Consider the following 16,724-nt stretch of genomic DNA (forward strand, 5'->3'; position numbering starts at 1 on the left):
TACTCGGAGTAGAAGCATTGGCTGCAGCTAGTAGGAGGTTTTTGTGCCTTTTATAGGCTTTTCCTCAGACAGTAGATAGCCAGCCATATGCACGGGACATCATTAGGATTTCGTGTTCTCATTGGCTAGCCATTAGCTAGTCCGTCGAGTCTTTAGAGCCAGTTGTTTTCACTGGTAGCTAAGCTAATTCACTTTCCGTTTCACCCACAACCACCCAGTGTTCCCCCTGGCTTTTGCACCTTTCCACTAGTTATGAGCTTCACCGCATCCTCTGCTACGGCAACCCGCCTAACGAACTCTGTCGTCCACCACCTAAGTGGCACTTTGAGTTGACCACGATCGTCCTCCAAGGTGTTAGCCATAGGCAGACAAGGATTGAAGTTATATAGTTAAAGCTATATATATGTGATTGAAGCTGGAAGAGCTCCAGGCTTCACATCCCTCGATTACTTCAGTATGTCGAGGGCCAATAGCTACCTTGTTTTGATCCTACACACACTACTTGAAGGTTGCATATATTGAGAGATATGACAAACTTCAATCAGTGCAGCTAAGGTTGCACTACTTACATGTATGCATGTCTTTGGCGATGATAATTATGGAGGTTCTAGAGCAAAGCTCACTTCTGAATCCACCTTCATTTGAGCCACTACCCCTACATCTGTGTGTGTTGTGTGCCAACGTCTGTTACAAGGAGAAGTTCTGACGACTCAGGCTATGCAATGCACTGGCGTCGAAGTCAAGTGGTCCATCAAGTGCCCGACGCGTGTATTTCGCGACCTCGAGGGCGACACCAAGAAATTGCGCCGGCATATCGACGACGCAGTCCTTTGACCGTCATCCGAGCCACCTCTCCCCCCCCGGTCCTTGATGACGTAGTTTGCGTCCGTCGTGGACGTCTAGACCATGTTCTACGGCTTCAAGTTCCAGCGATATTGCTCGCTTGACGGCAGCCTGGCCACTTTCGACAAGCTTCGAAAGGCCGTCGAAAACGTCGAGGCCACGACTCTCAGCGACAGCCATCTCGCATTGGTGTTGCTGTCCGCGCTGCATGATTGTATTACGCACGACGTGTAAGTATGGTGCGGTGCTCGACCGAGCATCCCATACACCCAGCTGCGGGAACTCTTTCCGCAGCACTGGTACTAGTTGGGTCCCAAATCGACGGCTCATGCCCTTCCGATTCATGGTTCGGGCCAAGCGTCCGAAACCACTCGATCGAGCGCTTTACGCCTCTCGAGCTAGATGGCTACGGTCAAACGACCGGCCTCAGTCCATGGCGCTCGCAGTGCGATATGCCGCGCGAAGATCTCGGCTATTGTGACTACCGCACACATGCAGGTCATCGCACGATAGATTGCACGAAGCTTACTCATGCATTCCACCAAAATGCTGTGCGACGCGATATTGTCTTTCCATCCGGATGGATGGCGATCCCACCAGGGCAACTCCCACCGCACGGTGGTGGTCGATGAAACCAACACGGCCAGGGTAGTGGGCATTCCCACCCCGACAAAAGACCCACCAATAGCCCACGCAGCGGTCGTGGAGGCGGTCGTGGCGGTCGATCCGCCCATCACCAAGTTAATGTTGGAGCGCTGCGCAACGCACTCCAACAAGGCCTAGCCGATGGCGGTCAAAACAGAGGCGGCTAAACCAACGGCGGCCGCCCCCAACGTGGTTACGATCACGGCGGTTATTCCAACCGCGGGTACGCCCAAGGCGGCCAACAAAGAGTCGCGTCTTCGGACCGACGCCATCTACGTGACCAAAGTCCGTTTCGCCACCACGACGATCGCAACCGCTCGCGCGATCGGCCCGATGATTTCTTCAATGATGATTATCATTATTTGGCTCCTCCAGAGCTATACCCCGTCCAAGATGACCAGCGAAACCGCAGTCACGGCACCCACCAAGGTGGCCCTGGTGAAAATACCGGAGGAAATGACCATCGTAGTCGTAGTCGTAGCGTAAATCGCAGCGACGATCAACATGACCAGACTCGTTATTTCAGTCTTCATGAACAGGCGCCTTTGCCAAAAATTACGATATCTTGTGACGACAAATCGACATCAATGCCTCGATTATCTCTACCTAGATTAAATGAAATTCAATCGGCATCATTGCCTAGATTAAATGAGATTAAATCGGGATCATTGCCTAGATTAACGACACCTCTTGAACAACAAAAACATGTCTCGTTTTCGGTACTACAACAGTCCACCAACAATTCAAGTACAATTCCAAAAATACTTTCGAAAATACTAAAAGACTTTCGTCCACATTTTGACTCGCTGGATACATTTATATCGCGGTCACTATTATACACAGCTACTGGCTGGGCACTTCGTGTGTCACCGACTAGTCCTATAGTACAACAACAACTAGACTCCTGTCTCTGGACAGTCGACTGTGGTGCTTCTAAGCACTCCACCTTCAAACGAGAATGGTTCGTCACATACGAAACCTACTCATCACTAGCTGGTGCAGCCGATGGCCACCCACTACACGTCGTAGCTCGCGGCACAGTTAGACTTTACGTCACTGGCTCCAACGGCGACCCATTGGCGATCTATCTGAAGGATGTATACCACATCCCAGAACTACACTTCAACCTCTTTTCCGTGGGTCGAACCCTACCCATGGATCGACACCGAATTGTCTCCATCGATCCCAACGTGTTGACTCTAGCCACGTACGGTGGCGAGTTCAAGGCAGACTATGCGCCACACTCAGGGTTGTACGTCATACCGACGCTACCCCACCTTCATGTGCATGGACCAGCCACGACTGTCCTTCTGACAAAGTCAGCCCCAGGGCACCATGAGGTGGCACCATCGATTGGGCCACAGCAGTCATGACAAGCTCCGCATTCTGCGGCGTCATTCGAACCTCTTCGATTTTCGGATCTCACGGCAAGCCATCACGGCTCATGCCTCGTGTGACACATGTCTAAGGTCGAAGTCCAAGGTACTTCCCTTTTCCAAAAACAAACTCCCAAAGACGTCGAGGCCTCTCGAACGAGTGCACTCTGACATCTGGGGGCCGATCAACATCCCCTCCATCTCTGAGGGTAGATACTTCGTGACATTTATTGACGATTTTACTCGATACACCTTCGTGTACATCATGCTACGGCGTGCAGAGTTGTACGAAAAGTACATTACTTTCTGCCGGGATGCACGGACGCGCTATCGCTCCGACATCCTCGAGCTATGCTATCATCACTCACCATTAAGTGAGTTAGAGGAAATTCGAGCGCTCCAAATGGGCAACGCCGCCGAATATGTCAAGCTCGGGAAGCATATTCTCCAAGAATACGGAACCCGATTGAGGTATACTAATGCCTACACACCGACACAGAATCCTGTGGCCGAGCGTCGTATGGGCATGATCGTCACGATCGCCCGGTCCATGCTACTGAATGGTACCTGCCACAGTTTCTGTGGGGCGAGGCAGTATCACATGCAGTATTCGTCACGAATATCCTGCCGTCTACCACGACTAGTGGTGACACACCATATCGTTTATGGCATCCAGACTACGATCGACTCCGAGTATTTGGATGTGTGGCCTATGCCCATATCAACACACCCATGCGTGCGAACAAATTGTCTCCACGAGGCATGCTGTGCATGTACATCGGCTTACCCGAGACATCTCGCGGGTTCAAGCTTCTTAACATTGACACACACTACGTGCTCACGAGCCGTGATGTCACCTTTGTTGAGCATCAGTTCCCCCTCCTGAAATCAGTCGAGGAAGTCAAGCGACTGCGGACTGAGCTTCCACACCGTAATTGACTGTGGACAATCCACTTCCCCAAACACAAACCCTGTTATGTGAATATGACACTCACTTCCAAGCCAACATTGTCACCTACGACAATCCAGTCACTCGAGCTCTACCTCGACCCTCGTGGTCTCGAGTGACACCACGACCACACCAAAGAGTGTGTTATCATCTCATCGCATACTTCCACATTGGACACGGCGACGTCAACCTGACGGCCCTGCACGACTACTTATGTCTTATATCGAGGACGCATCGAGCGCTCGATCCATCTCGACACCAGAGCATGTCCTCTCGGCACTCAAGGTCAAAGCACCTACTGAGGAGCCCTCAACATATGCGCAAGCTATGAAGTCTTCAGCCAAAGTGCATTGGCACGAAGCCATGCTGCTCGAATTGGCTTCACATGAGGCGAACATGTCGTTCGAGAGCATAACATTGCCTCCAGGGAAGTCAGCCCTGGGCATGCGCTGGGTATTTAAGATCAAATACGATGACTCAGCCACTAAGGCTACGCGACAGGTCGCCCGCTACAAAGCGCGACTTGTCATCCAAGGACACATTCAGGTCCAAGGAGTTGACTTCGAGGAGAGTTACTCCCAGTCATCGCAAAGGAAATTCTGCGATTGATGCTTACTATCGGCGTGGTCCTCGATTATGAGATCGACGCGATGGACGTCATCAAAGCCTTTCTCAATGGAGAAATCGACTGTGAAGTATACGTCAAACATCCTCCAGGCTTTGGCACCGCCAAACATCCTCGCGACGTACTTCGAGTACTTCGAAGCGTCTACGGCCTGAAACAGGCACCATGCTTGTGGTTCCAGACACTGGCTACCTACTTGCACGAGCAAGGGTACACCCAACTTGTCAAAGACAGGTGTGTCTTCATAAAAGTCATGAACGGACGATCCGTTTACATCGGCGTCTATGTCGACGACCTCGTCATCATGGCTTCCACGAAGGACATGATGTCAGCAATCAAACATAGCCTGTCGGCGCGCTTTACAATGCACGACCTTGGCCCACTCAAGTTCATTCTTGGGTTCCACATCGTTCGAGACCGTTCGCAACGAACTCTCACGATGCATCTATCCCAATATGCGACCTCTATTCTCAAGAGGTTCAGCATGGAGAACTCCAAACCTTCACCCACTCCCATGGAGGTGAGCCTCAAACTCTCTGAGTCGATGTGTCCTCAGGACGAAACTGAGCGCACCTACATGGTGGACAAGCCGTACCGATCTATCGTCGAGAGCATCATGTTTCTCATGATTAGCACCCGACCAGATTTGGCTTACGTCGTCCAGCAGCTCAGTCAGTTCTTAACGAACCCTGGCCCAGCCCATTGGCAGGCAGCCAAGCGAGCACTTCACTATATTCGAGGCACGATCGACTACGGTCTCGTCTTGGGTGGTGAACACAATGTCACCACTCCACTGCACGCATTTGCTGACAGTGACTACGCTAATTGCGTTGACACTCGTCGCTGCGTCACCGGCTTTGTGACATTCTACTGTAACTCTGCGATCTCATGGATCGCTAAGAGACTACGCAGCATAGTTCTCTCGACCACCGAGGCTGAACTTATAATTATGTGCACAGTAGAACAAGAATGCTTGTACATCAAGCAGACAGCAGGTGAGATGGGTCACCCCATCACCTCGGCTACAGATACACGACTCAAAGTCGCGGATATCTTCACCAAACCGTTAGCCATTACAACGCTCTGCGCACTGCGCAGTAAACTAAGAGTGGAGCAGCTGCAGCCCTCTGACCCCTTTGTCCCACGCCAAGGAGCATAAACTCCGGCCTCTCAGCCCGTGACCAGTGTCGTCATGTACGGAGGACGCTCCAACCGTGACAGGTCAGACAACGGAGGGTGACGGCATCCCGGTGGTTACTCGATCCATTCATTCTCTTCCCGACATGTCGTGCGGAAGGACCAATTGGTAGGGACCCGCTAAGAGGGGTGTCCGACGAGTTTAGTGCCGGACATAAGACGGTACAACCATAGGTGGTTACGCTCACTTAGTCTAACCGCCAGCCTCTTGCTGCACTATGGGAACCTGATTCCAGTGACAGTGCGTGGAGTTGTTGGGAGGCAGTCAGAACACCCTGTTCTGTAATGAACATCACCACTGCCCTGAAGCCTCAGGTACTCGGAGTAGTAGCATTGGCTGCAGCTAGTAGGAGGTTTTTGTGCCTTTTAGAGGCTTTTCCTCAGACAGTAGATAGCCAGCCATATGCACGGGACATCATTAGGATTTCGTGTTCTCATTGGCTAGCCATTAGCTAGTCCGTAGAGTCTTTAGAGCCAGTTATTTTCACTGGTGGCTAAGCTAATTCACTTTCCGTTTCACCCGCAACCACCCAGTGTTCCCCCTGGCACCTTTCCTCTATTTCAACAATTCCCCAGATTTTGTCCTTCCGGAAAGAGAGAGTATACAGTCCCGGTAGGGAGATTTCGTAAACGAGTACTAACTATCTTTGAAGCACCAGATAAGTACTAGACTAGGATAAAAACTCTACTCTGCAGCTGGCGCTTTGGTGCCAGTTGCCGAGACGTGCTACTTGAGAAGCAAGCCATTCCTTGCCTTCGCAGCCACTTCATTCTGAGCGTCCTACAAATAGAACATCTGAACTAACACAGGATAAGTTTCAATCAGTTCAATACTTCGTATGCCTCTGGCGCCCGTACTAAGCTTAGCCCCAACGCTACAACAACGAATAATGACCTATTGGACCACTTCACCATGACCTCGCCGATCATCCACGAAGCTCACGACGTTGGGCGCCATTTAGTCTACGGATAGGGAAAAATGTATTCTCCGAAATCGTTAAGTAACGTTACTATTAAAATAGTAACGTTACTTTGCTTTCAATTTTTACGGAAAAAGAAAACGAGGAGTCATCGAAAAATCATGAAAAAATATCCGGATATGGAATCATTAACCGGACGCCCACTTGGTTTTCGTTCACCACCGTAAAAACTCCTCTAGAACTGATGTCGCGTCTAGTCCGCTGGATGCTGATGCTGGCACTTCTGGTGCTAGTCATGACGTCGTCCGCCGAGCAACTCCAAGAGAAGAAGCAGAAGAAAGTGACGAGCTTCGTGGACGACAAGGTCCGCATCGAGTTCTGCCAGTCCTGAGGGTACGGCAACAACTTCCGCGACGTGGTCAAGAACCTCGAAGCCAACTACCCCCACCTCATCGGTCGCATCGAAGGCGGCCATCACCTCCCCCCCGCCTGGAAACAGAACGTCGCTTCGTTCATCGGGTACATTCAAATGGCTGGGTTTGCCCTGCTGCTCTTTGGCGAGCACATTTTGTCTGCCCTTGGCCTTCCCGTCGACTTCTACCTCTTCACCCAAATGCGCGAAAACAAGTTCGTGGCGTTTGGCGTGCTCATGGTCCTCGGCTCCGTGTCGCAGTCCATGCTGACCACGGGGGCGTTCGAAGTCTACTTTAACGGTAGCTCGTTCTTATCGTGCGTCAGTTTACTCCATCTTAACGTGGGGTTCTTTTTATTGTGTAGACGAATTGGTCTTTTCGAAACTCAAGGCTGGTCGCTGGCCTTCTATGCAAGAGATCAACCAGCTGCTGACTGCGAATGGGTTGGCCAGGCACTAAGTCGACGCCATGACATCAAGGTCCTTTGGACGGCGACGCGGCGGCTGTCCATCTCGACAGGTTGACATTTGCGCTCGGAATGAAACGGCGCACAACAATCACCCCATGTGACTGTGCGTCGTGGAGCATGAAGCGCAAATGACACGGCTGGACCTGGCGACACTGCGGGAAGCGTGCTACGGGGGTAGTCGCTACTTTGTCAGATTTTGCCAGCACTTTAGTCGACCTCGACCTGTCAGATGGATAACCCACGGAAGTCGTCCATAGCATCTTGTTGTTTTAGAGACCGTGGAAGGAACACCACTTGTAACATCAACAGATTATTGCTTCCATTTTATCCTCAATCAGATATGATAAAATCTCACTATTTGAGAAACATGATCAACCCTTATCGTCCTGTATTGTGGACCCACGTGAACTTATCCAAGTGGATCGGATTGGCTCTTATACTTTCAGTGTGATTCAATATTGATTTTACTACTAACAGTAAGTACAGTACTACTACGAAGTACTAGGAGTAGTGAAGTACACGACTCCCCGTTCTTGTGTAAGTACTACTATTAACTCCCCTAGGACCATTTTAAGTACGTCTTAATACTTCGAAGTAGTGAAGTACCTGAAGTACTACGTAGTACACGACTCCCGGTAGTACAGTTATTAATAGTATATTATTCAATAGTAGTACTTCGAAGTACTATTTTACATTTACAAAATGTCAGTTAGATTTGGCGAATCAGCATAAAAGACCCAATTTTGGGTAAAAGGACAAAATAGGGAGATTTCGGATATAGGAATTTTCTTCTTTTCGTGGATTTTGAAATGCAAATATATACTACGTAGTACGTACTTCGTATTCTTTTGTATTTTAAGTCGTTTGCTCGAAAAGCAAATGGAGTCAATTTAGAATCCGAAATCTGTACAGTACTGTACTCGGAGTGATGTGGACCCCACAGCCCGAGTCCGTCGAATCGTGGTGCTCAGCTAGGGCACAGCGATCACTAACCGCGCTGCACGTTCGTGAAATGCTGCGAAGGACTAGTTAGGTGGGCATCTACAATTACTCTACATGCTCCTAAGCTCAAGCTACATGCTCTAGACGATGTCTGGGTTCCTCGATTTGACTTATGCTTTCGGGAGCAAAATGGCACCTGGCGCTGCCATTTCATGTTTGTACTAGGAATTGTATACTTTTGAGTGTCATTGTATGATTGGCTGGTGCTCTACCAACTTCAAGTTGCGTTTGCGTATAAAAAAGCACAAAGTACAAAGTGAAAAGCAGTTTGTTTTATTGTCGATTTGATACAAATTTGGGGAGGGGATGCAATCGAATCGCGCCAACCAAACTGATCCAGAATCGATCTGATTGGTTAAGTTTAATTGAGGAGGTTTTGATTGGTTAATAATTTTGAGCTCTTCTGAAGTAGCCAATCAAATCGATTGAAATTCCTACGAGAAACCACGCCACAACACGAAATTTCACTCGAAAGCACAATAATACGAAAATCCTATATTATTGCCTCCAAATATCAAAACAATCTCGGAAAAGTACTCGGGAATATTCATAAAAAACTCCAAAATAAATGTGTAATTACAGGAACTGACAGCCTATTATTTTTCTAAATGACGCCAGCGACAACGACAACAACCCATGTGCGTGTGGAGTACTGCTCCTCGTGAGGCTACGCCAACCGGTTCCAGGACATGGCGAAGTCTTTGGAAACTATCTTCCCCCATCTCGCCGGTCGCATCGAAGGCAAGAAATACGCTCCCTCAGGATGGATCTCTTCCGTGGCGTCGTCGCTCAGCTTGTTGCGATGGATTGGGCTCGCCTTTGTCCTCTTTGGCGAGTTCTTCTTCGTGTCCCTGAGCATTCCAATGAACCCGTCGTTGGTTGACGCGATGAAAGAGCACCGATTCACTGCTACAATGGTGTTGATGGTGATCGGAGTGGTGTCTCAAAACCTGTCGGCGTCGGGAGCCTTTGAAATCTACCTCAACGGTACAGACTTCATTCTCATGCATGCCCAATAACAACTGATGATGATGATGCTGTAGACAAGCGCATCTTCTCCAAGTTGGAATCGCATCGCGTTCCCACCACCGAGGTACGACTCCGTACGCGCCACCTCGTCATGACAGACCTTTTGTTTGTAGGAAGTCGCCGCATTGCTCGCCGCCCAGGGATTGAAGACGCGAGAAGGATAAGCATGCGATTTCGACGGACATTTCTCATTGTCGTTGTCCCTTCCGCGTCGTGTGTGTCTACTGAATGAAGTTGCAGCCATGAACCATACAAGCATGGGTGGCTACGATGGACCGAGCCTCGACACACGGCAGCATCCTCCAGTGAAAAAACTCATGTGCCTATGATGGGGGTAGTGCAAATGATGTTTTTCCGCGCTGTAGTAAATATGTTTGACACGATGGAACGATTAATGAAAAGTCTGATGTGACACCGCTCGTCGTTTCATGTGAATCTAGTTCATCGGTGCCGACGACTGCTACGCATGACGTACATGCGCTTTGTTCACGGAGGTGACATACAATATTGTAATCCTTTTACCCCAAATTTGGTCGAGTTTTGGGCTGATTCGCCAAATCTATTGATTTTTTTTGTAGTTATGGAAAGATGATCGTCCAGTAGTACATATCTCACGAATTGACTAATTCGGTGGTGTTGAAATGGTACAAGAGTGAAATTGATTGGCCACTTCATTCGTGTTGTGGTTTTTGATTGGTCGATCGATTGTCTGCCGATTTGGTTTCAAGCACTCCAATCAATTTTGAATCGACTTGACAATAGTAATGACAAAATAATTTACGTTTCGCAACTTATCCGCTTCCGGTTAAAAAAGTTATTCGGATGCATCCTGTGCTCCACGGCTTGACACCGCACGCACGATGTCCATCACGCTGCTTGTGTCTCATGCTAAGTTAGGACCTGCGCGTTTGGGAATTTTCCCCTGCTCTTTTGCTCAGGTTATAGTATTGCTCCGGCGGTTTTGACCTATATGCAACCGATATTAATAAGTGAGAAATGTCGCATTTGTGAGCTGTAGCAAAATAAAATGCAGTGTTTTGACAGTACGTAGTAACGTTACGGCCAAGCCTCCAAACAGTACAGGGTTGAATACGAATAATGTCGCTGCGGCCAACCCAGGCTGAAAGGTATCATTTACAGTACACCAGTAACATCCGCTTCAACAGGTATAGTATATAGTATACAACTGGATCGGTTACAGAAACGGCGACCCCCGCATAAAGTAACTGACTCAAGTTCACCCCGATCAGTGGAGAACGATGGCAAAAGTGACGCCAAAGTCGCAAGCGTTTGTTAGGAAAGCGACAGACACGGTGGAAGGCGTCGCCCGACGACACCCGAGGTGGGCAGCCATGGGGGGGCTGGTGTACGTGGTGGCGTCGCTCGCGTTCAGTGGGGTACACTTGGCCCAGATCCATCCGAGCTTGACCAACGACTACTGGTGGCCAGACTTCAACTCGACGGGCTTGCAGTCGTTCATTGGGGACGTATACAACGTGCATCTCGGCCAGTCTCGAAGGGGGGACTTCCCCCTCGTCGGCCAGGTGTACTCAACGAAATCCTACGGCGACAACAACACCCGCATGGAGTGGAGCGCATCATACGGTCGTCAGCTCTTGCTGGACGACATTCCCTTGGCCATTGCCGTGAACGGCCTCAGAATGGTACCTTTGGAGCTCAATTTCATGATGGTGGCGCCGTACTGTTGGCTGGACATCAACCGAAGCTTTGCGATGGCCCACACGTTCAAACGACAACGTCGATGCGAAGCCACGAAACAGTCCAACGCAGCGTTGTATTTCGAAGCTATGACGCGCAATTGCGCTCCGAATGCCATGTACACGTCAACCGAACGCCAAGGGATCAACGGCACGATTTTGGCCAGTTTAAGGTTGACGATTGAAGGCCAGTGGTGGATCCAAGCTATGGAAACCCACGAATACCTGTCCGTAGACGACGAAGTGTCGTACTGGACATCCCGAGGGCTCACGAAATGGAAGACGCCGGTGCAGAATTTGAACCACGACGGCATCGACGACTCGATCGCGATTCGCAATGCATTGGGGTACGAACAAACGATCCAGATAAAAAAAGTGTCCAGGGTTGGTCGAAGCCTTGGCCGGTGGACTACGTTAGCTGCGTACGATGGCATTTGGAATGACATTGACATTTGCCAGTCAATTGATGCGAGCGTGCTTTTATATGCGCACAACAGCTTTGCCAACCTCGGCATCGATTGGGACGTGGATGTTCTGGGCCCTCCGAACACTGTTGGAGGGAATCTGGTGCGGCAGTTCGTTGGCCCGTTCTTGTCGATTGACGTGGAATGGGTACCGGTGCCTCCGATGTTACGGGTGTTTCACCGAGCGTTTCAAGAATCGCTGAGGGCGATGTACAAACAACACTACAATGCACTATTGTTGGCTGTAGACACGTCGGTGGATCCCGTGCCTAGGACGTGGCACCACAGCCCCAGTACGTTGTACTACGGAGGCAACCCCTTGTGTCCGTTTGGCGAGGGGAAGCCCTACATTCAACCGTCGTTTGGCTATTACGACGACTGCACGGCCCAAATCCGCCACTCACTTCGCGTGTCGCTCGAAGCGGCCCTCTTTGCATTGCACGTGTCGCCTCTTGCAGGGTCAGACATGATTTTAAACTCGTGCAACTTGTGCACCGACACAGTCGACGATTGTGCGCGGTTCTTCCTTTCCCTTCAGCACATTGACATGGCGTTGTCTTGCCCGACGAGCGTGGCACTCCTTCAAGAAGCCGAGGCCTTGCACATTGCGTTTATACAACTGGCGTCTGACAATGGCTCCAACTTTATGCTGTCCCAGTCAATGGTGCCCCCAGATACCGCCGACCCATGGACGTTGTTTGGGTGGGTGATGATGTACGACTGGCTTCAAGGGGACCGCGAAGCGTACAACTTTGAAGGGGACAACGGCAATGTGACGATATTAAGCCAGCCCCATCCAGTCAAAAAATTCTCCATGGTGGCCAACCCCCAGGAGTTACCTTCCCACGCGTGCAAGTACATTTGGTACATTGCCGTGTACATTACGTTTACATTGACGGGGGTGGGGGTCGTGCTGGCGATGTATGCGTGGGCGTATCGATTTCAGTTCCCAGGACGCCATTTGCTCGAGTTCAATCGCGTTGTGGGGTCTGTGTGGATTGGTCGGCCGATGCTGTTTCTTCGAGGCATGACCGCCCTGGTGGTGCTCAGCACTGCCCCCGTGACATTTGTTTATTCAGGCGGGTTGTCCACGCTGCAGTATCGCCCTCGAATGATCTTGGAAACGTGTTTACTGGCGGGGGAAGGAACGTGGCTCACGTACGTCCTGCAAGACGTGTTCACCCCCGTGACGCGCCGGGCTGGGTGGTTTGTTTCCGCGAGTTCGATCGTTGTCTGGGGGGTCTTACTCGTGCTAGACCAAGCCGGGGGGGTTCAAGTAGCTTCTGTAATACACCCGAATTGTGTCGTGAGGCAGTTGGGGCTGCAGATTTCATGCCACAGCGGGGTCGTGGAAATTGGCAGCAGCAGTCGATTTCACTTGCTTGTGGGGGTTTGCGTTGTGGTGCCTGGGGTCTTGTGGGCCGTCGCGTGGGTGTCTAGCACATGGACGCAAATCGACCCCGTCGTGGTTTGTGGGAACCGCGTGTTGGCTCCAGCGGCTGCCACGTCATTTTTACGACTGAACGATGGGGAGGGGCTCGAACCAGTGACGTCGGTGATGTGTGGCCTCTTGCACTTGCCCCACGATGTTATCTTTGACATCAAACTGTGGCGGAGGCTTCCTCAAGAGCGTATCAAAGTCGAGAACGGGCCTCATGCCAACTCACTAACCCTCACGCCTACCTCTCGACGTCGAATGTTTGGGCTAGCCTGTCTCGGGCTTGTGTACATGGCGAGTACGGTCGTGGTCAGCTATGGCTACCTAGAGTTGACGAAATCGACAATGGTGAACGACGTGTGGTGGTCGTTGTTCAATGACACGGGACACCAGACGTTTCTCACAAACTGGTTCAGCAACCAGCTGTTGTTGTCCCATGCATTGGATGCCACTCACATCGACCAGGTTCAATATGGAGATATTACCAACAAGTACGATACGAATCAAACATCCATTACGACCGCGCCCATGTACCCTGCGTCAATCCAAGACCAAGTGTACTCGGATTTGCATGCTGTAGTGTTGGGGTTACGTGGCACGCCCAGCTGCGACTTGCCGTGGATTGCCTCGTCGTACTGTTTTGTCGATTTTGATCAGTCATGGGAGATGGCCGTGTCAGCCGACCGCCAGCTAAAGTGCAAACAACTCGATGCGACCAACGGCGCCGTCTACTTGGAATCGATACTTCGGAATGCCAACTGGGCTACGATGGAACAATGCTGGGGGGAGGCGTTGCAAACCGGAGTCTTTGGCCACCTCCAAGCAACGTCCAAGGGCCGAGCATGGGTCGTCGCCATGACATCGCTCGACGCCAAGGTCCCCGTGCCAGATGAAGTGGCCGCGTGGCTGTCGTTTCACGTGACTACGTACTCCCCTCACTGGCAAAACTACAAGCAAATGGGCATCACCGAGACTGCCTTGATCCAAAACGCGTTTGGTTTAGCGTATCCATTCACTATTCGAAAGCTCCTGCCAATCTATCAATCGTTGTCGACCGCCACGTCGTTTCGTATGCAATGGCCGCTTGCGAGGCTACTTTGGGGAGCGATGTTCCACAACGTGTCGTCGGGTAAGGCGGGGAGTTTGGTCCGGTCCAGTCCCCAGTTTGCGTTTTCAAACTCGTCCAGTGTCGAAGGGCTGTTAGCCCGGAACGGCACGCTAGCATTTCCGTTGAACCAAGGGCTGGCGTTGACCAGGGCCATGTTTGGCCCGTTTGGCACGACGTCGATGAAACGCATCGCCCCGCCACTGGCGTTGCGGTCCCTGTATCGCAGTTTGATAGAAGCGATCTTAACCTGCATTGGAGAGAACGCCACGGCAATGAACGAGTTCATGTCGATTCAACTGGTGTACATTATGAGTCCAGGACCGACCGCATGGCAGGGCCAGGGTCACTTGGGGGGAAATTTCATGTGTGGGCTCAGCACTAACATTGAACCGTCCATTGCTCAGTACTTTGCGTTGGACGGATCGTGCTCTGTCAATGGGATTGAAGAAATGACCAACACCATGGGCACGACCATGGCGGCCCTTCTCGCGCATACCTCCATCCCCCCCGAAGCCACGTGTATCCATGACACGCACAATCAACGTAGCTGCAACGAAGTGTTGGTGCAAGGAGTGGCGTTCTTTGCTTCGGCCATGCTGCCCAGCCAGCGCACACGCTTGGCAAACCTCGCCGAGACCACGAAGAGAACGATTCAAACGACTTATTCGCCCCAGCTCGTCCAGTACACAAGCGACAGTCGCCAATCAAACAAAGTTGTGTTGTCGCATGTCAGTGTGTTCGACGACCCCACGTTCGACTTTTTTGCGTGGCTGTACATGTTTGAATGGGTCCTTGGGTACCGCGAAGTCGTGCAATTTGACGGCGAATTCACCAGCCTGACGGTCGTGTCAGGTCGGCCACTGAACGTACAATTTGAAGTGAATGCGCTCGAGATTCCTCAAAACGTGGCATACTACGTTCGGTGGGCTATTCAGTACTTTACTTTGGTGATGTTGGTCGTGGCTGTGGTTGTGACGGCGACGATTGTGGCGGCCCGCGGCCACATTGAGGGTCGCAACATGTTCAAGCTGAACCGCGTGGCGGGGCTGGTGTGGATTGGCCGACCGCTGATGCTCCTCCGGGGCATCACTGCCACCTGCATCTTGTCGACGGCATCGTTGGAGCTCGTGCAACGCCACGTTGGGCTGACTCAACTGACATCCACCCCGCCCAGCCCCATCACGACCATGCTCTCGTGTGGCGAGATGGGCTGGGTCGTGTACCTCCTCAACGATGTGTTTTCGGTTGTCACGGCGGACGCCACGGTTAGGTACGCATGGAAGTCGAGTGTGACGGTGTGGCTCGCGGCCGGTGTGTGGAGCTTAGTGGCACCAGTGCAGCATGTCGTGCGCGTTGATCGCCAATGCGTCGTGAAGGTAGTGGACTTCAGCTTGGCGTGTCAGAGCGGGGTGTTTGAAATCGGCAGCGTCCAGAGGTTCGCGGGGCTGCTCGTGTTGGCCGGTGCGTGCTGCGCGGGGTGTTATCTCGTGGAGCGGGTGGCCAATGTTGTTGCCGCGAAACGCGCGTCGTCCGTCCTCTTGCATGCGGTGGCCCAGTATCAATTCAATGAAACTCATTGGAACCACGGTGGCGTGTACTATGTAGATCGAGCGTCGGCAGTGCTGAATGGAATGTTGTCGTTTCGAACCTCACGTGGAGCGTTCGTCGTGATGGACGTCAAGACGTGGCAAGTTATGGTGATCCCTCCAATCCAACCTACGGAGGCTGCGCCACATGCGCTTGCCAGCGCCATCCCTTTGGTGGATTAATGATGTTACCAAGAGTTCGTCATAGGGAGGGCAATCTATTGTCCGGGGTTCGGGGTGTATCCACAAGAAAGCGGTCGTATGATGCATGTCATACTAAAAACTTCCAACTGGCCAATTGAAGAGTGGAGGTTTTATTATTTAACGTACAATTAATGTAGTTAAACCCAAAAACCAAATACGTTAAATACCGATTTCATGCGTTTTATCACTGCAGTCCAAATGTCCACGCGCCCTATTAAAATACCACTAGGTTAAATATCTATTTTTGGACCAATTCATCACCAAATTTGAATCCGAGACGTACTGGGAAAGAGGGAATGCAACGCCCACCGAAGAAAACTGTAAGTCACATAAATATTTGTCCAATCAAATTGATTATTGAAATTGGCTCGCATTCATTGGCGGAATTTTTATAAAGCGCGCCCGCGCGCTTTTCAAACAATTTAATTCTGCTCTGGACTTGCAAGTCCACACAATCACCACACACATCCGAACATGAGTCGACGTAAGCAATATCCCATATCGACGAAGCTCGAAGCCATTGGTCTCCTCGAGACAATGTCTTGCCGCGAGTTATCGCGCGTCATGGGGATCGCTCGACGTACCATTCGCAGCTGGCAGCACCAGCGTTTCGAGTTGCTAGCGTACGACGGCAACAAGAAGTGCAACAAGCTTGTGCCTGGCGGCCGCTACGAGGAATTCCCCGATCCACCTGGTTTAATTGAGTTCATAAATCATGTACGCGATAACGAACGTGCT

At 51.1% G+C, this 16,724-nt stretch overlaps 4 protein-coding genes across 4 annotated transcripts; 3 read left to right on the plus strand and 1 right to left on the minus strand.

Annotated features, from left to right (window-relative positions):
- Nucleotides 1–6,799: 6,799 nt before the first annotated feature.
- Nucleotides 6,800–7,427, plus strand: H257_14461 (hypothetical protein; the record flags this gene model as incomplete). The annotated part of the gene is made up of 3 exons (XM_009842282.1): nt 6,800–6,919; nt 6,980–7,268; nt 7,333–7,427. The coding sequence occupies 3 exons, from the start codon at nt 6,800–6,802 to the stop codon at nt 7,425–7,427; spliced, it is 504 nt and encodes a 167-aa protein (XP_009840584.1).
- A 1,625-nt stretch (nt 7,428–9,052) lies between these two features.
- On the plus strand, nt 9,053–9,887 carry H257_14462 (hypothetical protein). Its single transcript, XM_009842283.1, has 3 exons — nt 9,053–9,426; nt 9,483–9,532; nt 9,582–9,887. The coding sequence occupies exons 1-3, from the start codon at nt 9,129–9,131 to the stop codon at nt 9,630–9,632; spliced, it is 399 nt and encodes a 132-aa protein (XP_009840585.1). The 5' UTR covers nt 9,053–9,128; the 3' UTR covers nt 9,633–9,887.
- Nucleotides 9,888–13,699: 3,812 nt separating this feature from the next.
- Nucleotides 13,700–15,525, minus strand: H257_14463 (hypothetical protein). The gene has a single exon (XM_009842284.1). It carries the CDS (start codon nt 14,480–14,482, stop codon nt 14,129–14,131), a length of 354 nt encoding a protein of 117 aa, XP_009840586.1. The 5' UTR covers nt 14,483–15,525; the 3' UTR covers nt 13,700–14,128.
- A 935-nt stretch (nt 15,526–16,460) lies between these two features.
- H257_14464 (hypothetical protein) lies at nt 16,461–16,679 on the plus strand (the record flags this gene model as incomplete). The annotated part of the gene is made up of 1 exon (XM_009842285.1): nt 16,461–16,679. A coding segment is annotated over one exon (219 nt), but the record flags the coding sequence as incomplete, so codon positions are not given.
- Nucleotides 16,680–16,724: the final 45 nt, after the last annotated feature.

Source organism: Aphanomyces astaci, assembly GCF_000520075.1.
Source record: "Aphanomyces astaci strain APO3 unplaced genomic scaffold supercont1.58, whole genome shotgun sequence".
NCBI lineage: Eukaryota > Oomycota > Saprolegniomycetes > Saprolegniales > Verrucalvaceae > Aphanomyces > Aphanomyces astaci.